This window comes from Falco biarmicus, chromosome 5 (genome assembly GCF_023638135.1).
Source record: "Falco biarmicus isolate bFalBia1 chromosome 5, bFalBia1.pri, whole genome shotgun sequence".
NCBI classification, from domain to species: Eukaryota; Metazoa; Chordata; class Aves; order Falconiformes; family Falconidae; genus Falco; species Falco biarmicus.
The window spans coordinates 20,890,444-20,915,349 of NC_079292.1; the positions used below are offsets into that span (position 1 = coordinate 20,890,444).

The window sequence follows — 24,906 nt, forward strand, 5'->3', positions numbered from 1 at the left end:
GCATGTTTCATATACCTGGCAACGTTTCCTAAGCAGGTGACCACCTATCAGGGAAGAAATTGTAGAATCATTGTAGGTCTTTAGAAATATCAGCTCAGTTCTTGGAGTGACAAAACAAACACATGGATCGCTGGAAATCACAGAAAAGGAACAGACAGGAAAACCACTGTGTCATTGTGTGACTTGACGATCTGCTCATATTTCAAGTACAGCACATTTGAGCACGCCACTGTATAAAAGCATTGCTAGGACCGTTGTCAGGGACCAGGTACCAGAAAAGGAAGACCTTTTCATCTGATCCCACATGGCCATTCTTGACATTTGCACCTATTCTGTGAGGAGACCTGCAGCTTGCTCTTCAGCTGACTGACCGCTTGCCTGTTCTTCCCATGGGTTTGCATTAGCTGTACCCAGGAGCTGTGCATATGTGACTTCCATCCCAGTGCTGTACACATGGCTTAACTGGCGGGGTGCTGTGCTGGCCCTCTGCTCTTTTCAATTCACAGTTCAACTGGAGCTCCCTTTCAGTTATTGTGCTTTCAAGTGCATCACTCTGTGCCCACCTTTACCCTAATAACTGTTATGGGTTCGGTTTTCTTAAGTTCACTGAGTAAGAATTTTTATTTTGGAAGAAATTCCATACCTCAACCTTCTCAATTTAAAGCCTTACTTTACTCATCACAGTTCCATTTGGTTCTTAACAAGGAAAATACTTCTTGCTCTGGTAGCACATAAAGGGTGAAGACAAGTGCTACAGGACAACAATAACTTCTCCAGTACATACACTGAATTGCTTCATGTAGAGCTTTGTGCCCTGGGTCATGAATACACACTTGCGTTCACCGTTTATCGAATATATTCAGCATACTACCCAGGAGGACTCCAAAGCCTTCTCTGAGATGTGAAAGCTAATTTGAAGCCCATCAAAGTGCACACGTAATTTGGGCCATTAATCATGGCACAATCAGCACTGACTGCATTTGCTTTATTACTGCTTGGTCATATAATATCATGAAACTTTTATACCTTTTAACTAAGTTAATGCAAAATTAGTTAAAGGTAGTCTTATCAACTTTTGATGTTTAGAATTCTTCTCCCCTCTTATTTCATGCATGAATATATCAAACAGCACAAGGATCAGCAGTGCAAAACCAGAAAGCTGGAACTAGCCTTTTTCCCTCATCTGTGTTTTTCTTTAAGGAGTTACTAATTGATGACAGAACCCTTCTCTGTTATCCCATGACAGCTTGTTTTCAACAGTCTTTGATAAGGGACCTTATCTTTTTGGACTGTGCTTATGCCACATATCACCATAATCCATGTGTTTCACCGACTCCATCAAACTCAGCTCCTGAACAAAAGCAGTACTGTGTGATGGCTGAGTGCCTGCATTTAGAAAGGTGTCTATGAATCATAATGCTATACCATAAATTCTTCCATGTGCACAATGCAGAAGCCAGATTTATGGGCCCAGAGGCCCTTCTTAAGAACTGGTGCCCTATTTGCCATTTCTGGACAACTGTTTAAAGGTTGACCAGGTCAGAAACTCCCTATTCCTTCAAATCACTAAGGTGAATACCAGCCACTCCTAAAAAATATTCTACTGATTCTGTTTCACAGATGCTCCAATTTAAGACAGTTCCTCAAGACTATTCCCTTGTAAAGGAAGACACCACTTGGGAATCTCCCAAGAAGTCTCAGAAATGAGCATGCACACAGACAATGTAGTTTTATTTTCTGCTATGGTCCTATGTTCCTTTACACTTGGATCACCCATCTGCCCCACACATTCTCAGAAAGGCTTCCTTATTTTTAGGTTTAGAGTAGTAGTGGTTTTGCCTTTAGTGAACTGCTTCCCAAAAACCCCTTCATGCAGTCTCACGGATTAACTCACCACTATACCCTTTTCCATATCTGGATACAGCTTCCTTTTCGTGAGGATGCACTTTTACCTTCAGTGAGTTATTTGTTTTTAACCAACTCAGTTTTCTACATTAGGATTTTTTTTTTTTACATCTTTGAAATATAAGCTCTGCATTTACCATGAGCCACCAAGATGTTTCGAGGCCAGCTGCGAGCTTTTTACCCTTACACAGTATCATTTACTTCCTAACTAGCCTCCTCATATTTATGTAGCTCCACTCCTAAGAGTTAGAAAAACAAACCCCAAGCCCATGACAATGCTGTTTACGTCTTTTTTGTTCCTATGAGGACATTAAATCTGAGTACACTATGGTTACTATTACAAAGTGATTTTACAACAGTTACATTTCTTAGAGCCCACAAGGGTATATGAAGATTTATTTCTCCTTTTTCTGGCTCATTGCTCCATGCAAAAGGCATTCACAATTCCTAAAAATTCATGCACCGTGCCTCCCTGTGATATATATCCTGTCAACAGGGGGATAAATGAACCCTCTCATTGTTAAAGCACGTTCTGCTCTTGCAGCCTTTACGGTCTCCAAGTTTCACACTGTCAGATATAACCACCCTTTCTATTTAGGCACAGTATCCCAGCCCGTAAGGCTTCCACGCTGCAGCTAACTTACCTCACTCGACACCCAGCCCTCTATTCCCTAAAGCCCACTCTTACACCAGCAGAATCTACTCTGCCTTTCCTACAAGCTGTACTCTCATTACTGCATGTTCTCAACAGGTTTATGAGACACCCCAGTATGTCAACAAATTCATTAGAAATAGACATTACATTTCAAACAGTTTATACACTTCTTTGGTTGCCACAGGTCTTCATCTGGTTGCTTAGTTTCACACGCTAAGCTCAGATGGGGATTCACTGTTGAGTTTTCCTCTTTGCAGTTTCCCTTCTGAACTTTATGAACTTCCATCCTAGTGACATTTCAAAAATAAAGCATTTTGATGATTCCATTTCCACAGCACACATCATTCTGAGCTGCACCTCCTTCTGAACCTATAAAGTTTCTCCCCATTCCAGTTTAGAAACTTTCATAATCTTTTCTTAAGAGCCAAAAATTGGATTCCATTTAGATTTAGACAGAGTCCATTCTTCCTGCTTAGCCTTTATTTATTCCAAAAGTGTCCCCAGTTTCTAATAAGCTGAAACCCTCTTTCCCTCTCCAGTACCTCACCACACTTTGAAAATGCTTCTCTGCCCAGTCTATCTATGGTACTGGTAGTATTTCCAAAAAAACCAACTTCATAAGGATCAGCTCTGCTTATCCTGGCAAGCAGGTCACTATGCAGTTCTTGTTGCCATCAAAGACTCTCTTATCTGTCCATAGTGCAGAACCACACTTCCCACCACACTAAACTGGCTTTTCAAGCAAGCACCTTATGGGCTGCCCTTGGAAGAGGAAGAAGATACAATGCCATCATCTGATGAAGAGATTGGTGAACAAGACTGCTAACTTAAAGCCTTGCCAACACAAGATTTTCTTTTACCTTGCCAGCATAGGGGGACAGCAACACTGGAGGTTGGCCTCTCCCCACCACTGTCTACTTTTGTCCATGTGTTGTCCTCAATCAACCCCGGGCCTCAAGCTGCCTAATCATATGCTACCTTCAAAAGCTGATGAAAAGGCATATAATCCTGCCCAGAAATTCAAGGATGCCTGGGAGTAAACGCTCTCCTACTGAGCTTCCCTCTTCATTCTGGTTTGCATTAAGGGTTTTCTTCTTCAGATATCTGTGTTTGTCCCCACCTTCCCTTAATCTGTTTGGTTTGCAATAGGAAAAGGTTTTCACTTCCACCCTTCAGCACATAGGATCAGAGACATAAACCACCTTCTGATAGCAGCCACCAAAAAAAAAAAAATAATCTCAAAAGAACAGGACTTAAAAATACAGTGTGGTTAACTGAAGTAGTAGGGTATTCTGCAGTGACGTGGGCAATGTATGAACTAGTACTGGCATGGTTCTGGAATTCCTCACTCTCTCCTGAACAACGTACACCCAGATTCCAGCAAAGGACTGCAAGTTTAATGTTGTTCAGCATTTCCTCTGCTCTTTAACTCTTAGCACAAGGGAAAGCATCACCCATCTCTTCAATCAGACCTTCGGGGTTTGAGTTCATCTCTGATTAGCTGTGCAAACAATACGAACAAAGGGCTGCAGGAAGCACAGAGCCAGCCGGCCCATGAAAAGCCAGTTATTCTGCTGTAACACGTGAATCTGATACAGGAAATGCAAAAAGTCGAAAGGCTGTTGTGCACCACATCCCTGGTTTAAGAGTATCTGTACAAAATTTGCATCTGTAGGACAAGAGGATAAAGCTAACACTTCTGGTTCCTTCTAGTAATTCACCTTTCGCAGCAGAAGCCTTACAAATGCAGCCATATAATATTCTATATAACATAATTCATGGCATTCACTCACCATGAAAGTGTCACCTAACAGAGCTGATCCACTATCTCACCTAGTAATAAACCTAAACAATAAATCAACTTCTTCTGTGGATTTCAAGCAACAGCAGCAATAACCAGCACCAAACCATTCCCACAGTGACAAACTTGTCTGTTTCTATTTATTTATTTATACAAAGAGAAGCCTCTTGTTTTTACATAAACTTAAGAAAAACAAACTTCCCAAATCCAAAATGTAAATATTTTCAAGTATACATTTAATGAAAAATGTATAAACACAACCTGCTGTGAGAACCAAACACATGTGACGAGTTCACCACCATAAGAAATAGGCTCTTTACAGAGTTAGGCCCTCTCCCTAACTATATGATCACTGAAATCCACAGGTTTTGCATATGCAGCACATTGAAAATATTACATCTTTTATTCACTGTACAGCTCACTTTCTTTTGTGGGCTTGACTACTGAAAACCACTCTCAAGTTCAGAAATTTCTAACTTGGAGCAGAATGCTCTTTGCTTGCCATTTTGATAAAAACATACTAAAGGTACTTTTGAGATACCAATTATTTTACTTGCGAAGTTTTGAACAAACAGCAAGAGATTTGGTTTTTTGATAAACTCAATGTTAAACCATTAAAACAAAGAAACTTCTGAAAATTCACTACAATTAACAAAATGCTGTGAAATATTTTATAGTACTCAAAAGCTCTTCTCCCAGAACTGAAAAGGTTATACCCATCTTGCACCAGTGTTTTTCCAACATCAAGGTCTCTCATTCAGTTTTATTCATATAGGACAGAAAACTAATACCTACTTGAAGCGGACCTTCTCATCCATATCCACAGGGGGCTCATGCGTGATGAGGTTGACCAGCTCCTCCATGCAGTGCTGCTGGCAAAGGAAGTCCAGCAGCTTGCGGTTCTGAGCCTTACACTCCTGTAAGATGTCATCTTCATCCATCAGCTCGTGAAGTGTCACATCTTCTTTATCCAGCAGCTTGTCCACATGTGATGTTGTGTTCAAATCAAACTTCCAGAACATGTTGATGGGACACAACTAGCTATAATGCAAAAGAATACGAGTTAATATTCCATCTTCGCTATTTATTCCTGCTTTATAATTCTGAGCAGAATACCTTAACATAGCTGCTGGACAGCTTGTAAAAATCAGTTAAATTCTATGAGCAAAATTAACAACTTTTTGCACCAGAAAACTAGTACTACTTTGCTTACAGCTGTACGATATCAACAATGGACACAATATATGCATGAATTAACTTTAACTGCAAGTAGCTTGAAATGAAAATCAAAGATGATGTGCATACACAGAAATGCTTTGCTGGATTAGAGTCAAGGCTGGTCACAGACAGGGAAACCACGCTACTGCACTGTAAAAATTTGCATTAAAGGGTTTGGGATTTTTTTGCATTACTTGTATTTCAGAGTCATGCTCATCAGCCATAATTGCAACAATCGATTTGTTTAAGTGGAAGAAATGCCTCCAATGTATATATAACAGCTAGAGATAAATATAGACCATAATCGGAAAGTATTAAAAAAACACTACTGAGCACTATGCGCAATAACATCAGCAAACCTAGAGTTGAACTGCTAACAAATATAAACCTTATGAAATCCTAGAATACTATTAATCTTATAGACGTCATAGAAGTATAAAACTGCAAGTGGTCTTTTGAGGGGGAGCAGGGGTGTGTGTGTGTGATCTGCAACTGTAAGCCCTGCAACTCCAGAGCAGGGTGTCAGCAGGACCATTAACCTCCATGCTGTCAGGAACATACAGAGCATCTGTATCAGGACTGCATTTGTAGGAAGCTCCAAAATTCTGAACTATCACCTTACTGGGGGAAAAAAAGTATGGTTTAGAGACTAGTAATTTATACTATCTAAAGGGTGTACGGCTGGGCAGCTAAAATCTGGTCTGTAAAATAATGCCTAAATTCTATTCTTGACCATCCTAAAACAGACAGTACTTCATCTCCCCGCAGCCACCTTTCAACCAGCGTAGGTCTGCACATTTTACTGCATCTTGGGATTGGGACTTACAGGTGTTTACCAATAACAGAAATGCCAAAACGCTACTATAAATCCAGAAATAGAAGGAACAGCCTTCTTTTCCTACACGTTCTGGATCTCAAGTCCTTGTAAATACTTGCCAAACGGAAACCCTCCTTGCCATCCCCTTCCCTCACAGGAAGTTTCATGTGGACATTTTACATAATCCCAAGTAAATACAAAAGATTTTCAAACAGTTATTTGCAGAAGTGCTAAAAGAAAGACACTGCATTTAACAAAAAATGACAAAGACCAACCTGAGCTGGAGCCTAGTCCCACAGACACACAGTGAGTTACTTTCCACAAGCAGAGATCAAACCCTGCCCCAGCTGCATTTTTTGTCCCCTCCAAGTCTCCCTGAGAGTGCCTCAGGGACCCTCTGCCTGAGCAGCGTTCCCCCAACCCTGCTCACAGTGGTTCAGATCATCCTATGTCCCCTCTCTGTATCTGCTGCAGTTTGCAGGAGTCTTCAGCGTGTCCCCAGAATAATACACTGCATTTCAGATGAGGTTTTACTACTGCCATATAGGTTAGGAAGAATATTCTCCTTCAGTTTTTGCTAAATATAAAGCATTGCACTTGGTATTACTCATTTTCATCCCTACTCCTACCCCTAATGCTTTCTTACCTCTTTGTTAGCTTGACTTTTCTGTATGTGAGCTCTAGTAATTATTTTCCAGTTAGCTTCCCTAATACACTTCAGCTTTTAGAATAGCTATCAATTATATCAAGACAAGAGAGTGTTCAGACTACCCCTAAGAAACTCTTCCAGTGGTCTTCCTCTTGCTTAGTAGATTTTCTCTTGCAATTTTGCCCTTTAACATCTATCTCACCTCAGGATCAGCTAATTCACCACAATTCCTCAACAAGCCACAACCTTTCACAATCCTGTTCCAGCTTTTGTGCTAAGTATCTTAATGATCTCCACAGAGAAACAAGATTTACTGAATTTCTTTTATCTAGAGTATCTGTTGCCAAAGAAAGAGCTCAGATTAGTTTGGCACAATTTAAATTACTGCTCTTGGTTTTATTTCTCAACGTTGCATCTTTTACTGTTCCCTACAGGGAGCAAATAAGGAGTAATCTTCATTCTTCCCCTGTAACACTTGCAGTATCTTCAGAGAGTACAAGATAGCTTCACTTCCTCATCAGGAGATGTTTGTACTTCAAAAAGCAGCTAGAGTCATTTAACTATCTGAGAATCTGTGTACTGCCTTTCATTTCTGGCTCCCATACAGTGTTTCAAACTAAGTTCTTCCCCAGACACTGTCTCATCCTCACTGAAACCCCACGGCTCTGCTACACATACAGAGGTCTAACAAAAGGAAAAGAGGAAGGAGCCCTGTGCAGGAAGAGATGGTCGACTCCCAGGTCTGTATGTTACACAGAAGATCAAGTGCAATGAGGGACCACAAAGAAATGGCACCATGTTGCAGGCTTTAGGGATCAAAGACTGTTTCAAGAAATAAACAATCATCAATGTGAAAGATAATGAGAGTAACTGTTATTGCCCATTGACAAAGGCAATAAGCACAGCTCAAGCAAGATAAACATTCTCTGCAATAATATCATTAAGCTAAAACACATTTGACAAAATGAAGTACACTGGATGAGAGATGTCAGTGTGCTACATTCCCAGATTATCTGTATATAAGCATGTGATTTTATACAACAGGATCACAGTGCTTTTTTTAACCTAACCCACATTGCTATTTCCGCAGCAGCAGGAACACTTGCTCCAACCATTCATTTTGCTTTTTCCAGCAACCAAAAACGTTACCACGCCTGATCTTTTGCCGGTTCCACTGCTTACATAACTATATCCAAGACAGAATTTTGAAATTATCCTTTTAAAAAAACAAACAGAAAACAACAGTTTTTCCTCCAGGAAGGTTTACTGAAGAAGCGAGACACAGCTTTCTAGTTACCACAGCAGGGCAATTTAAAAGGCTGAAGACCCAAATTTTTTAATTACAACATTGCAGCGCAGCTTTCATACTGAACCACCAACTGAAGAGCTTATAGGAACTACCAAATGAAACATATTAAAAGGAACACTGATTTTTCATTTTTACCAATTAAATTATTGACATGCATTTTCTGTCCTACCTCAGTTCAAGGATTCTTCACTTGCGCATGTAAGTGTCTAAGGATCTCTAAAAGAAGGATTACCTTATGAAATTCAGGCTATTTTTTCTTGGAATAGCTCCGTTACACAAGATATTTGGTAACAAATTAGAGCTCCACTCAGTGCTTCAAAATTTGTCACAGATAACTTCAATTTCAGAGAGCTTTTTTCCATGTCAACATAATTCTTTCTTTTAATGTCTCTATCACAGAGATTTAGCAGAAATCAAGAAAACCATTGCATGTTTGCCTCTTGTGACACAGAGCTGCTGATGGGATGAAGCCCTGTTTGAATGTGGTGGTGTTGCAATACTAGATAATGAAGGGAACATTTAAACTATGAACTATCAGGCCATCCAAAGTACAGTCTCCTTACACCTTTGTCTTCCTGCAGTCTTCCTGTACACCCCACATACTTGCTGGCTTTGGACTTCCAGCACGTTGAGACAGAGCTCACATACACATTATGGAGAAGTACATGGTCCCAATCCCAGCAGAAACAGAACTGAGATCCTGATCAAACATCACGTCCAGAAGACCCCTTTATACTTATCAAGTTCCTTTTAAACATAAGGCATCAGCCACTTCTAGCCAAACCTTGAGCATCATGTTTCTTGTAAAGCTACCTATGAATATCAAGGCTATAGGGTTTATTTGTGACAGTCCAAGCTCAGTTTCTGAGGGCAAAAGTGCAGGTAAGCTGTCCAAAACAAAAGCTTACCCAGATCTCCACCATGCCTATCCACTGCCATTTCCTAACAATCTTCCAAACTGCCATTCACTTAAGTTTAGGTTGATTCCAATCTTTTGAGAACTAGTTTCTCCCCTCAAAAAATAGCGGGAGAGGTGGCAGAGAGAAAAGCATTTTCTAATTTGAGCTGTTTAAATCAACAATATATTAAAATAAATTTAAAAGGTTAACTTTTAAATTACATTACAGCCACAAGCAAGAGCTTCTGCATCTGTCCATTCAGCTACTGAAAATGCACTCAAGAAACTGAATTTCCGAGTTGGGAACAGACATCTGAATGTTCAACCTACATGACACTGCTGTGACAGTAATGCTGTTTGGCTGTATAGTGTGTTCATTACAAACTGTTCTTCAGATATTTTTAACTAACTATGCTTAGTTACAAATTCACTGAGTGAAAAGCTGGCATAAAAGGTCTTAAATTAAGAATGTTTGGGTGCACAGTTAACCCAAATACATATATATTCCATACATATATGTGGAATACACACGTAAATCTCACTCTTCAAATTTAAACCCACTATAAATCTGTCAATTCTATAGTTTTTCCAAACTTTTAATACATCTATAGGAAAACCTATAGTCTAATCTATAGGAGACACTGATAAACTGGTCCTTAGGAAAGCAAGACAGCTCTTCTCTCAGCACAGAGCAGGCAGATCCTCTTTCCAACCTTCTTAAAACAAAGGTTGAGAAGAATTGCTGAGGAGTTTCAGCCTCTCCCAGTCCTCGCTGGCAGAGCTGGGCTTCTGGAAGACACTGATGCAATTCCCAGCATGCTGGGACTGGGTACAGCTGGGAAGGGGATGCCACCCTGCAGTAGGGCCTCTCCCATCATGCTGCCCAAAGCACATGCAACAACATGAGACTCTTCTTCACCCTCACTCCAGTCAAAAAAATCTCTTTTAGCTACAGTGCTCTTACAGGCTACTCAGTAAATTGCAGCAAGTAAGATCTGGAAATGATTGTTCAGGGCATATTGAAACCAACAGTTAGGACAAAGCAAGTGTCCAGGCAACCAAGTGAGGTTTTGTAATCCACCTAACATCTCCACAAGCTTGAAAGTAGAAAAGTACCATACACAAAAACCCCACAGAGACACTTACCCCACCTAACGAACCAACAGAATGAGTCACAACCTACAGGAGCCAGATGAACGGTCCTGGAAGGCCAGAAGTCAGACACAAGAGAAACAGTATGCATGTATGGGGTCTGAACTACAGTGCCTGTGGCAGCTGAGAAGTACAACAAAGCCTGAATAAGCAGCTCCTAGCACTAACAAATTCATAGTCACAGAATGGTTTGGGTTGGAAAGGACTTTTAAAGATCATCTGGTCTAAACTCCAGGGGCACCTTCCACTAGACCAGGTTGCTCCAAGCCCCATACAGCCTAGCTTTGAATGCTTCCAGGGATGGGGCAGCCACAGCTTCTCTGGGCAGCCTGTGCCAGTGCCTCACCACCCTCACAGTAAAGAATTTCCTACGTACAACATAGACCTGCCCTCTTTCAGTTTAAAACCACTGCCCCTCGTCTTGTCACTACAGGCCCTGGTAAAAAGCCTCTCTCATAAGAGGCATAAGAGGCTCATAAAAGCCCCCTTTATATATCGAAAGGCCACAATGAGGTCTTCCTGGAGCCTTCTCTTCAGGCTGAAGAACCCCAACTTCTCCTAGAAGCCTGTCTTCCTAGGAGAGATGCTCCAGTCCTCTGATCACCTTTGTGGCCTCCTCTGGACTTGCTCTAACAGGCCCATGTCTGTCTTGTAATGGGGACCACAGAGCTGGATGTAGTACTGCAGGTGGGGTCTCATCACCAGAGGGGGAGTATCACCTCCCTCAGCCTGCTGGCCACACTACTTTTGATGCAGCCCAGGGTATAGTTGGTTTTCTGGGCTGCCAGAGTACACTGCTGACTCCCGTCCAATTTTTCATCCGCCAGTACTCCCCAGTCCCCCTCTACACTTCTGCTCTCAATCCATTCATCCCCCACTCTGTAATGATACTGGGGTTGCCCCAACCCAGGTGCAGGACCTTGCACCTGGCCTTGCTGAACTTCATGATGTTCACATGGGACCACTCCTGAAGCCTGTAAAGGTCCCTCTCAATGACATCCCTTTCCTTTAGCAAATCAACTCCATTAACTCTGCTTAATGTCATCTGCAAACGTGCTGAGGGTGTACTCAATCCCACTGTCAGTGATGAAGATATTAAATATTATCAGTCCCAGTATGGACCCCTGAGGGACACCGCTTGTTACAGGTTTCCACTTGGACACTGAGCCACTGACTGTAACTCTCTGGACATGACCATCCAGTCAACTTCTTACCCATCTAACAGTCCATCCACAACCTGCATCTCTTCAATTAGCTGGCCAGAATGTTGTCAGGGACCATAACAAAGGCCTTACAGAAGTCTAGGTAGACGACATCTGTAGCTCTTCCCTTGTCCACTGATGCAGTCACTTCATTATAGAAGGCTACTAGATTAGTTAGACACAATTTGACCTTGGTGAAGTTATGTTGGCTGTCTCAAATCACCTCCCTGTCTTCCATATGTTTCAATGTCTTCCAGGAGGATCCATTTGGTCATCTTATCAGGCACGGAGGTGAGGCTGACTGGTTGGCAGTTCCTTTTTACCCCTTTTAAAAATGAGTGTGATGTCTCCCTTTTTCTAGTCACTGGGGACTTCACCTGACTGACACCACTTTTCAAGTATGATTGAAAGTGGCTTGGCAACTACATCAGCCAATTCCCTGAAGACCCAGGGATGAACTGCACCAGGTCCCACAAACTTGTGTATGTTCAGCTTCCTCGGGTCACCTTGAACCTGATCTTCACTTGTGATGGGAGGGACTGCCTTGAGGTTCAGGGGCTTGAGAGATGCAGGAGGAGTGATTACCATTGCAAACTGAGGCAGAAAAAAAACTTGAGTACCTCAGCCTTCTCCATGTCTCCCCTGAATAACAGGAAATGAGCTGAGAAAGACCAAAACCAGCTAGAGACTTGCTGAGTATTATGCACCCAATAAACGGTAAATACAATTTCTTCTTGCAATACATGACTTACAAAGATTCAGTGCTGTTTCCTGTTTATGCTGTCTTCAAGACACCTAATTAAACTTGAGGAACTTCTAAATACTAAAATATTAAACACTAGCAATCACTAATAAAGTCAAGGAATACAAGGTAACTGTACAGAAGAAGAAATGGGAGGAAGACACAGGAATATGAAAGAGTATCCTATTTTCTCTAGCAATTTATGGCATTGTACACCCCAATAAAAAAACAAACCCAGGAAATCGAGTCAGGGGCATCTTAGGCATCTGATGGCAAAAAATAAAAAATTTGCAGATTTCCAGGACAAAAGAGCACAGAGAAATGGATGCTAACTGCCAGCTTTAACCATTTCCCAATATTAAGCTTTAAACAGAGTTCTGATCTCTAGTTTTAGGCTCTGGTGGGGGTGCTTAATGCAACTTCTGAATAACCTAACAAAGCAGTGCTCTCTCAGGCCTTTTCACACAGCATGAATGGGAGGGCTCGCAGAAGCAGAAAGGCACATTTTACTCCCTAGTGCAAAAGCTTTGCAAATAGTAGCATTGAACAGACCCGTGTAGGTAATAAAAGGTTAGGAAGTGAAGCATACTCTGTCCACCACAAGCAGCTTGGTCCTTATCAAAGCTGATGGTGCGCAGCTATAACTGAATGAGGACAGAAACAGAAGAGGCCCTCTCCAGGACCCGTGCCTCTTCCCCAGTAACTAAGGCACTACATGCTGGTCAGAGGAGGAGAAGAAACATCCTATCTATGCTGAATAATCTTGCAGTCTGCATGGTTTCCTCTTGCAGAATTGCTGAATCTTCTTACAGAGCTCAGCTTGGTCTTTTTGTTCTTTAAGTGTAAACTGCTTTCTGCATTCAGTTCTTCATTCTTGTTGAGGAGGTGCCAGTCCTCAGAATAGTAGGCCGTCAATGGCCTCTTGGTATCCCCAAAAACCTACCAATAAGAGTATCATGACCATGTTCAACATCCAACAAGCTACTACATCCAAGCCACCTACATGTGTACAGCAGCAAAGGGGAGGGAGCCCTACAGAGGAGGTAAGCACAACTAGCCATCCCTCCAGCAGCTTTGAGCTTTCTTCCCATGCTTCTGCAGTATCTTAGAGTGCGTTGTGGTGCTCAGATCTGAAAGACCAGTTTAGCCAAGTGCACTTACTTTAAAATGTACGTCTGTAGAAAAGCTGATAAATGTCTCTCTTCTCCAAAGAAAACACACTTTTTTTGCTTTTTTGGCCTTATACCTTACTGATGTGGTGTCATCTCATGGATAGTTTCAGGTCTTCAGATACAAAACAACTAAGAAGCATTAAGTCTGCTAAGAGGACTCAAAATGTATTCACTTTTAATTAGGTCCCCACTCAAGGCAAGGCTTGCTGTACAGCTCTAGCAGATTCTAACGAGATCTGTTATTGACATTTCTGATCAAAAAATCGATATAGTATATTCATACAGTTGCGTCATTTCTCCTGCTGCCTTTCCCTGATAATCACTAACCTCCCATACACCTTCCTGGCACAAGTAATAGTTGACAAAACAGAAACACAGTAACTGCTTCGTCAACAGATACTGAATCTCTGTCACCATCCTGTCCTCCTACTTCTATCCCTCTCTAACTGTAACTGCTAAACTATTTGACCTTCATCCCTAAGTGAAGACGACACTGGGCTTCAGATCTCAAGCAATGATTGACTGATACTTTCCATAAAACCCAGAGAAGTCAGGAGACAACAGACTGAACACTACGAGACATCACAAAGCAGTATGGAGAAACATTTCTCTAAGGTTTCTAAGTCTGCTATATCAACATATACCAAATCATTTACGGTCAATTAGCAGATACTACTGCCCTTCATAAACCTTCTTACATGTATTTACAGTTATTTATGTCAAGAAAAACATTAGAGTATACTAAAATGAAACTCCAATGTGCTGAGAGTTTCAGGGACACAACAGTAAGTAACAAGGCCAAATACAGGAGTGTTAGAAGCAGCTACCTAACACAGAGTGCTAAAGGGATGATAGGAATTGGACTTTCTAAGTATTTTTATTAGGAACAAAATCCTTCTAACTGCTGTATTTCAACAAACTGCTTTTCCTTAGATCTCGATGATGAAAGAGCCTATTCTGACATTAATTGAAGTACAGAAGTTTGTATTTTGAAAGAGCTTTCCATTCTGAAGCTATGCAAGAGGGAAAAGTTTCTCAAATGAAGAATGCCCATTTTTTCCCCCACAAGTTGTCATTATATAAAAGTTTGGGGCAGACTTTTAATGTAACCTTTAACACTGCTTCAAGAATGCATCTTCAGTGTTGAAAGCATCTTTACGTACTGTCAAGAATTCCCCAACTATCATTTTGCAAAGTGTTTGTTTACACTACTTTGAAACAACCACTTCTTTGCATCAGTTCAGAAAGTGGGGCTTTGGTTTCCAGGCACACTGATGCATTTTTCGTTTTCCTACCTCAATATAGGGCTGAGAAGGAAAGGGGAGCTTTTATTAACTCAGTAGGCAAGCAGCTAAACAGAGGCCAAGCCTCAGCTTCCAACATCAGCTTCTGGCTAATGACTACCTCTCCTTTCTGGAAATGAAGAGGCTTTTACAATTTTCTTGAAATACATTATCTTCTTTGGTCAGGATTTCTTCATACCTTGGATCCTCTCAGAAACAGCAAAGCAGCACCTCAAAGAACACCTAAAATAGCACTGAGGTGCCTTATCAATGCAGGAAGCAATCCACTATGCCAATCTTCAATGAGAACAGCTCCCTCCCAGAAGTACAGGACCTGAACGCTGGAAAGCAAGGCAAGAATGATCTTTTTCAGGGGAAACTGCCTCAACCTTCTGTCATCATCTCTACACAGATAATTTTACATCACACCTGAAATCTCATGCTTGGTAATTATCAGCAAATACATCCTATGAATATGCCTATGAATATGCCTATGAATACGTATCATTCTTCCTCCCACCCATGCTGAGTTATAAAACACAACTGCCTCACATTCACTTTCTCCATACCATCTCTCACAGACATGGCATGGCAAACAAACTGTTCAAGCAACACCGGACAATTTTGAAAAACTATTAAAAGCAGAACAAAGTATAAAGACAATATTCATCACACAGCTAGAGTGTAGTAAACAGTCTTACCTGACTACAGTGATTACATTAAAATCACTGCTTTAGGTTAAAATTGTTTAACATATACAATCCTTATGTATTTCTTAAGGAGCAGGATAAGTTAAAAACTTCAAGCTGCATATAGCAGATTAATTAAGAGAAAGTTGCTCTGTAAGGTAAGTTTCAAGAAATGTGAAAGAAAAAGCTATATTATAGCTTTTTCTATACATAAGAAGTTACAAGTTAAGCTTCAGTCTTGTTTTAATCTGATCTCCACACTAAAATAGTACCTTTATAAAACTTACCTAAAGCAAAAGAATGCAAACCAAAAGGAGCATTCGGTAAAAGTGACAACTTTTTCTTGAAGATGATGGGCAAGTTCTTTGGATGAACTCAAGGAAGGGAATGGAGACCGAAGTGCTTTTTGGATCATAACTAAATATTTATCATTCAAAATGGATTTGTATTTTTTCATTATACTAACCATATTCAACTATTTAGCTGTCATTCTCTCACCTAACCTCATACCACAAAAAGATTGTTCCTGCCATCTACCATGATTCCCTTATTCTCCCTACATTTAATTTCCAATTTTGTAAAACTGGGGAAGTCCTGAGTTGCACAAGCATGTTATAAAGATTAACAGCCGTGAACAGCTTAAAATAAGCTTTCCATTACTGGGTATTTCTTCATCAAGCTGTTATCCTCTACCACCGGCCTGCCTTTATTTGTAGCCATGGCAGAATTTGTCTGAGATACCAAGAGGCTGCTCACAGCCACGTTGATATTGAAAACAATCCCTGTTACACAGCTTCTCAAGTTTCACTTTCCTTCCTTAACAAGTAAAAAAAAGAGCTAAATCGGAGTATGAGAACATGAGGATAAACATGTTAGGGTCAAGGTTCACATTCTTGCTGCTCAAGATAACTCCTGCTACTTTTCTTTTACAGTTGTTTCTAGCTCCTATATTGGGGGGGGGGGGGGGGATTAAATGTACTCATTATAACTGCTATAATGACATTTGTCCAGTCTGCAAGTTTTCTTCAACAGTGGAAAACACAGCAAGAAACACCACAACCTGCTTACATCTAGCAAACACAGCAGCTAGAGACTAGAGATCTCCCCATTGCAGCAGGAGCCTGGACTGCTCCACAGGCTTGCCAGCCCAACTGGGTTTTATATGGATTGCTCACTCTGTGGGGATGAGACATCTTCACAGCAATACAGATCAGGGTAATGCTGAAGGAGCTGATAGAAGGCCATCAAGCAATTCTGCCTCCCAACTAGCCAGACATGCTGTTCATACCAGTCTATAAGGGACTTGAAGCCCTAATTCCCCCAAGTGCTTTCATCAGCTCTGAAGCAATTAGTGGTACTGACCTTTAACACCTTCCAATTGTCTCCAAATTACATCAAAGAGTCACTGTTGTTCACACTTAACTTTTAATTCGGGTTTTTTATAGATGTAAAATAGAAGATCCAAGTTGCTTATTTTCAAGCAGTTAATTCAATCACATCAGCACAGTTGACAGGTAGCTTTACCTGGGCAACAAGTTCACCAAACAGCTTCCTCAAGATCACATTTTGATTTACACTCAAAATAATCTAGGTATATTTTAAATCTTTATGCATAAATAGCACTTTCACTGCCCTCTGCACCTTTAACACTGTAATACCACAGAATGCTAGAAAACTTTTATTGCAAGACAGCTACTGAGCAAAAGAGGAGGGACTGATAACTTGGTCTTGGCAGGAACAAACTACAGACAGCAAAACAAGCAGTAGGGAGAAAGAGCTTTACAACTCATCACGTGCCTTGCTGTCCTATGACAATCACCTTTAGTGTCAAAATAAAATGCACAATTTAGTCCTCCAATTTGCTAGCTTTCTTCTGTTCTTGCTTGGAGTTGCAAAAATAAGGCTTTTAGAAAGCTGGGTGTGCTTGATCACATTGAAGGAACAAGCCATTTCACTGAAGGCTGCCACCAGCAGCAAGCTCTGGCAAATTGCATCATTAAAAAGAAAACAAAAGGACAAATTTCATATTACTATTCACCGTAAGAAACACATCAGGTTCATAACATTTTTATATAGAAGATTGGATTTTTTTCATTTATGACAGTGAACAACTTTTAAGAAAGGCAGGTGCTTTCCAGACACAGGGAAGAGCGACCACCCTTGTTCTGGGTAGTGTTAAAGAAAAAAAAACAAAAACCAAAAAACCCCAACCTAGGCTACTAAGCAGATGGAGAACAAGAAGGTGTTTCTTGTCTTGGATTTTTAAACAGGAAGTAAATTAGTTGTTGCAACTTTTTTTAAACTAATCTTAAAACCTAGTCTCTAACAGTGCTCACCTGTGTGAGCTGGGGAAGGACAGATTTTGTCACAGCAACATTTGCTCTCTTCAGTTTATCCAGATCAATCCCTTCCTCCACCTCCTCCTCTTTTGTGTGCAAGAAATGTAATATACACAACTCTGAGGAGGCAAAGCTCGCTAGTCTTGTAATTCTGTACAAGAACAGGTAAATGAAATATTTCCTACATTTTTCTGAAAAAGTTAAATATTACAATCTTTCCATTTTATTATTAAAATGAATTAACTGTATATATTAGGTACTTGTACTACTGCACTAAAGCACTGGTACATTCAGGTTTTAATCCAGATGAGGCCCAAACACACAGGTATGAAAAATACCTTTTCCCCTGTTGCCTGCTACATCTCAGGTCTTAGTACTTTAATTTAGGTCATCTATGTCAACAGTAAACAAGAAAGATCTTCTGCTTTTTCAGGTGGACATCTCAAAGCCCTTCAGAGTTCAGAAATAATATGAGGAACTTTGGAGTATGTTATGAAAGGAAAAACCATAATGATTTAAGGAAACAAGTTTTCTGTAATGATATGCTGCCATTTCTTAAGATTAACTGCTTTACAGAGAACATTTCTAAATTTGATACATGTAGAATTAAACTGTCACTCAAACACCTGCTATTTGCCAACAAGACACTGCAGGAATTTTTTAATATTTAGAAGGTATGCAGAGGCTTCAATCAAGAAGCAGAACACCACACAAGGCAACCCCTGACTGCACACTGCATCTGGGATAGATGATTAACAACATAAATTTAAAAAATTATTTCGCCTTACTATGCATGTTTCTAATTGCTATTTTTTGTCTTACTCCTTAAACAAGCAGAACCCCAGAATTCTCTTTTCTCCTCTGCAAGGCTTGTAATGACTGTTTCACCCCTTTGGTCTCACTTCATCTCATCCTTCCACTTATCAGTGATTTTCAATTTGTGGCCTGGATTTAACAATTCTGTTGGGGGCAGGTAAAGGGTGTCTTTTTATAGCCTTCATCCAAGTGCCATTAAGTTTGGTACAATGGCCTCCCCTTTTTCTAGGAAAGGTCCAAAGGCGTCTGCAAAAATAATAGGTGATTGAAATTCACTGACTGAAAGTCTAGTAGTAGTTCTACACATCACAAAACTTACAGCATCTTGCAGTGCTTCTTTGACTGCCACCAACAAAAAAACCCAAAACAACCACTACCAAAAAACACTGCATCTACTACTTCCCCTAAAACTCTGGGTGAATTTTTGTCTTACTCTATTATCTGAATTTTACATTTGTGTTATTTTGCCCAGGAGTATTACTGTAGTCAGTTCTGTAGTTTCCAAAGGCTACCCTGAGCTTTACTGAATATGGGCACACATACAAGAAGTCCACAGCATTTTCCAACCTTTTAGAATGCTCTCAGCACTCCAAGACCAGTAAAAATGAACATGGAAGGCCAGCAATCATCACAGGCAAATCCTTCTGGAAACTGGGAGGAAATTACCAAGATTTACTGATATTTTTTTTTAAATGTAAGCCTATTTAAGCCCACTCCTGACAAAGTTAAACATTTAACATTTTCCACTTAGTTACTAAGTGGAAACACATGGAAATGCTGAGAGAAGTACATTATCCTACTTGTTTCCAAAAAGTATTTTTTAGTATTTCTGACTTTCCTGTAACATACTTTCTGTTATAAAAATACAAAGGACAAACATAACTTCATCAGCTACACTACAGCTGAAAAGTCTTCCTAGGTTCCACTTAATTAAGTCTGTCTCTTTAGTTTTGACAGGCATGGATTCCTGATATGAATTTTAATTATTATTACATGAGCATGATTTTTTCACTAAGTTTTAATACAGAATCTCCTTTATTTCCTCTATAGACATAAATATTTTTAAGCTTTGCTACACAGAGCAGAAGAAAAAAATATCTAGATAATTCTCTCAAATTGCAGTATCTGAGATAGTTATAGAACACACCTGCAAGTCAGATGGTAACATCACCAGGACTAGATGGCATTAACCCAAGAGCTCTGCACCTTTAAAACACAGCTACTGAACAACTACGTGCAGGGAATAAAGTATCACTTTACTTAACCTGGTGAACTTGAAGCCTAAAACTAGCTTTTTAAGCAAACTGTTACACAATTTTAAAAACCCACAATGAAAACATAGAAAAGGACAAGGACAGTACAATCGATGATCGTTCATCTGAATTCCCACAGGAGTATTTTGCACAAGCTTCTCCAAACAACTTGAAAGAAAAGCTCACTCTCTTTTGGGAATCAGCTAGTTAAAACGTAAGAAATAAATCAAAAGCAAGTTAAAAAAAAGAAAAAAGACAGCAAGTAGGGTCCCACAAGAAACAGGTCTGCTCAATGTATTTCTAAGTAATCTCAAGATTAATAGAAAGAATAGCAAGGTTGCAACATTTAATGGCAACAGAAAGATTATTTAACTTAAACCCACCAAAGCTGTGATAAACAGCTGCAGAATTATTTCATGTTAATAAAAAGCCAGACAATGAAATGGCAGATTTAACTCAGTGCTGACAAAAGTACTAATCATGGGCGAAAACCCACGACTAAACAACAACCACTAATTCAATTAACATTACTCTGGTCAGGGACCCGTGGCCATCCAGCACTTTCAGCTGGAAGTGCCCAAATCTTTATTATGGACACGCTAGGAAAATAAATACTTGTAGGGTTTATAAACATCACCAACAGGTATTTGAGCAGCAACTGCATCACTTCAGGTGAATCTGTCTTTTTGAAAAGAGGACAAGCAAGGGATAAGCAATTTGTCCCATCCACTATGTTCCAGAGCTTGTGAATCCTTTCCTCTGCAGTTAGTTCAGTCTAACCCAGGAGCTTTCTGGGACCAGTCAATATCTGCAGTGTCCCCTGGATCCTCAGGAAGTCTCTCATTCTCCACCAGTTCTGAAGCCAGGCTGTCCACCTGCCACTTGCTCACCCAAGATGTATCCCACATTCTCCTGCACCATAAGTTCTTTCCTGCTGAACTTTCACACACTCACACTCTGTTGCGTGGCCCATCCCCCCATATTCTGGGAACTTATTCCCCCAAGTATGCTCAGACAATCCCAGAAGGAGCCATCTCCCCTCTTTCTAGAGGGCTTCACCTGACCCAAGTGCCACAGTGAGGACAAAGCAACCAACCAGCCCTCCTCTGTGATGCACAGCAATCTTTTTCAAGAAGCGTGACATTTTAACATACAAATAAGACAGCTCCTGTTTGTTACAACCATTTGGAAATTATCTTGGAACCACTGTTTCAAGGACCTCAATAGAGAGCAGCAGTCAAAGAGGTAAAATTAACATCAAAAGTTATTACAAGAAAGAATAAGCAAGTAAACAGAAGGCATGACATCATCTGCCTATTGTGTGTTTGCACCTGGAGTGCTGGTCTGGTTTGCTTCTCTCAAGAGGAGACAGAAGAACTCAAACAAGTACAGCTGGTTTGATTAGCTTCTCTTAAAGATCGAGCAGAACATGAAACAGTGCAGCTTCTAATGAAAGATGCATAAAATTTTACTTGATACATGACTACAGCTCAAAAAAACAATAGATACAGAGAAAGGTATGAATGGTATTAAGAAGGTGAATAGACTGTTGTTTACAGCCTCCTATAAACCCAAGAACCAGGACCTCACAAAGTTACTGAGTAGCCAGCGGGCAGAATGAGACACTAAGTACGTTCTGCATGGGAAAAAGAAACCCTGTGGATGGTTATGGAGTCCAAAAGCTCAACTGAGCTCAAAAACTCAGCTGCCTACGCCAGTTCATAAAAACCAGGTTAATAAAAGACCCTCAAATGTTTTACAGCTACTGCTGTTTCTCAAGAGTCATTAACTTGGGTGACTGTCAGAAAGTGGCAGAGTCAATCCTACATTTATACTGTTCTAAACTTCTCCCAAGTACATCGTTAGCAGCAGCAGGTATTGGAGGCTCCTGAGCCAGCCAGACCTCAAGCATGACTGTAATTTGCCACACTGGGCTACACTTAATTCCAGCTGCTTGGTTTTTTGTTTCTATATATTTCCCTGGCATAGATGACTGAATGTCTGGGTACCATCCACATGCTCTAGTTCCTAGATAGCTTTCATCTATTTTCATAGCCATAAAATGGTTTGGGTTGGAAGAGACTTTAAAGGCCACCTAGTCCAACCCCCCTGCAGTGAACAGGGGCATCTTCAACTAGACCAGGTTGCTCAAAGCCCTGTCCAGCCTGACCTTGAATGTTTCCAGGTATGGGACATCCACCACCCTCTCCGGACAAACTGTGCCAGTGTTTCACCACCCTCAGAGTAAAATATTTCTTCCTTATGTCTAGTCTGAATCGACCCTCAATTTTCACCAGTTTCAAGCCATCAAGTCAGACATGCAACATAAATATAACCAATTCCATCAGCAGTAGCATCTTTATTTACAGCTCACCTAAATCCTACACTTTCCTGCAACAAAACTTAGGGTCTCCTCTTTCTTTTAGGAGTTTTCAGAATGCCTTTAATTCATAACCTATTTCCCCAGGAAGCCTTTCTTTATGTAAAACCTCTTGCCTTTATAGCATTAAGAAAGCTTTTCCTAACTGAATTACCAACAGGAAAATGACCATGTCAGCCAGCTCCACTGCTGGCACCACAAAGGATTGCAGTGCTTCCCCAGGCAAGCAGTCCATCTCCAAAAAATCCTAAGGCAGTGAATCCCCAATGTAATTACCTGCTGCATGAAAGGGCAATTCCTCTTGTGTGCTTTAAACTGCCTGCTTGATGATTTTCTTGGATGCTTCCAATTTCTCACCTCACAAAAACCTGTGAGTAATCATGGCCTGTTCACTTTCACTACTCCAATGACAAAACATAATACATGTCATTTCCATATTGTTAATTCTGGGGAACAGCAACAAGCAGTTCCCGAAAGTATAGATAGCCACTAGGAAAAAAAAAATATTCCCATCTTCTTTCCATCAATTATGCACATGAAATTAGAGCTCAAGTTTTGAGAAGCACTTACCAGTTAAACCTGGTTTAGGGAGTAATTTGACCAACATACCATGACTAGACTGCAGGCTCAATACCAGCAGAAGAACTGAGATTCCTGACTGTACATAACCTCGATCTCATCAGCAGTACCATTCCAGTGACACTACAGTTCCCTCTCAAACAACTCCAGATATTAAATATCAAGAACAAACTCACCAGCAAACACCAGAATACATAATACAGCATTATAAAGCATGGTGCCATTACTGAGCTTAATAAGGAAAGGCAGATGCACCTACCTTCAGTAGAAGTTATTTCAAATGTGAAATCTTCCCCACGGACAGAGAAACATTTGGGTTACAGTTCCTGGAATATACCCAGCTTCAGAAAATTATTTTCATCCAGTGTGAATTCCTTCTCAAGCTTCCTATCCTGAAAAATATTTTTAAAAGTTACTATTAACCAAAGGTAACTGAGGGCCAAAGATACTTTTTTTCCCCCCCTAAGGGAACTTCCACACAACCTTTCAGCCAGAAGAAAAATTTGCAGAAGACCGCAGGTGACTAACGCTCTTTGAGAAGCCATCACCACAACCATGTCAGACATACTCTTTTCAGTTACCCCCAGCTTCTGCAGCATGGGGCAAACACAAACCTTCATTCCAAGCTGTGACTAGCAGGGGTTAACAGCCCCTTTGCTTCAGAGCCCTCCACTCAGCTGTGAGACTTGTACCTCATTCAAGAACATGCTTGTTTTCTTGACATCACTTCAAAAGAAACTTATAGGTTGTCAAGGAAACCTAACGGTCATTTTCACTTGTTCCAAGAATAATTGCAGCAACAATACAAGTATTTCACATTCAGTCTGGGGCCCTCATCACCTCTACAGAGACAGCCAGGCACTCGCCTCCAGAAGAGAGTTCATAGTGGTTTCAGAAGGTGATTCACAGAAAGGAAGCAGGCAAGAGAACTAATCTTGGCTTAGCCTGCCGAGCTCCTCCCCACAACTGACCAAGCCTCTCTCCAAACCCAAGTATTCCTTTTGTACTGGGGGGGGTGGGGGGTGTTGTCACCAAATAGAAAATGACAGCAGTCAGTCCCTACATCGAATTATAACATTCCCACACTATCACAATAAAAAGAGTACACTCACATTACAGAATTGTATAATGGAGTGGGTTGGAAAGGACCATGTAGTTCCAACCCCCTGCCAGGGGCAGGGACACCTTCCACTAGACCAGGTTGCTCACAGCCCAGTCCAGCCTGGCCTGGAACACTTCCAGGGATGGGGCAGCCACAGCTTCTCTGGGCCGCCTGTGCCAGCGCCTCACCACCCTCACAGTAAAGAATTTCTTCCTTAGATCTAATCTAAACCTGCCCTCTTTCAGCTTAAAGCCATTCCCCCTTGTCCTATCACTACAGGCCCCTGTAAAAAGTCCCTCTGCAGCTTTCCTGTCAGCCCCTTTAGGTACTGGAAGGCCGCTCTAAGGTCTCCCCGGAGCCTTCTCTCCTCCAGGCTGAACAGCCCCAGCTCTACCAGCCTGTCTGCCTAGGAGAGGTGCTCCAGCCCCCTGATCAATCTCTGGCCTCCTGTGGACTCACTCCAACAGGTCCATGTCCTTATGCTGGAGGCCCCAGAGTTGGATTCAGCACTGCAGGTGGGGTCTCACCAGAGTGGAGTAGAGGGGGAAAATCACCCTATTACTAGAGTGAATAGTTCATATTAAATCACTATTATCAGGGTGAATTATTAGGGCAAATACCCTACATGTCCAAACAGTCTTGCAAACCTCAACATCAGAACCCAGAGAAGGCATGACAGCATAACATAGACAAGCACTAGCAGAAAGAGCAATGTATTTTCTCATCTTCTTAACAGTAATTCTTTAACCGCATGTACAATATTCACCCAAAACCAAAGTAATCAATTTGAATGAACAGTGTTCACTATTTTATTGTGCATATTTTAAGGTATGTAAATTTGATGCTTTCTTTTTTCCCCAGCACTTCTCCTACAAAGTCTTTTAAACATTATTAAACATAAAGCATAGATTTAAAATCCTAACCTGAGGCTCAACAACTAAAGTA

General features: G+C 40.8%; 1 protein-coding gene across 2 annotated transcripts in view; it reads right to left on the minus strand.

Annotated features, from left to right (window-relative positions):
- Positions 1 to 24,906, minus strand: part of PPP6R2 (protein phosphatase 6 regulatory subunit 2) — a 106,920-nt gene that overhangs the window by 53,723 nt on the left and 28,291 nt on the right. For both annotated transcript variants that reach the window (XM_056340335.1, XM_056340336.1), the window contains 2 exons: positions 23,119 to 23,251; positions 5,157 to 5,402 (listed from right to left, as the gene is read on the minus strand). In XM_056340335.1, the coding sequence (XP_056196310.1) occupies positions 5,157 to 5,383 (227 nt within the window). In that variant the 5' untranslated portion in view covers positions 5,384 to 5,402; positions 23,119 to 23,251. The remainder of the gene's footprint in view (positions 1 to 5,156; positions 5,403 to 23,118; positions 23,252 to 24,906) is intronic.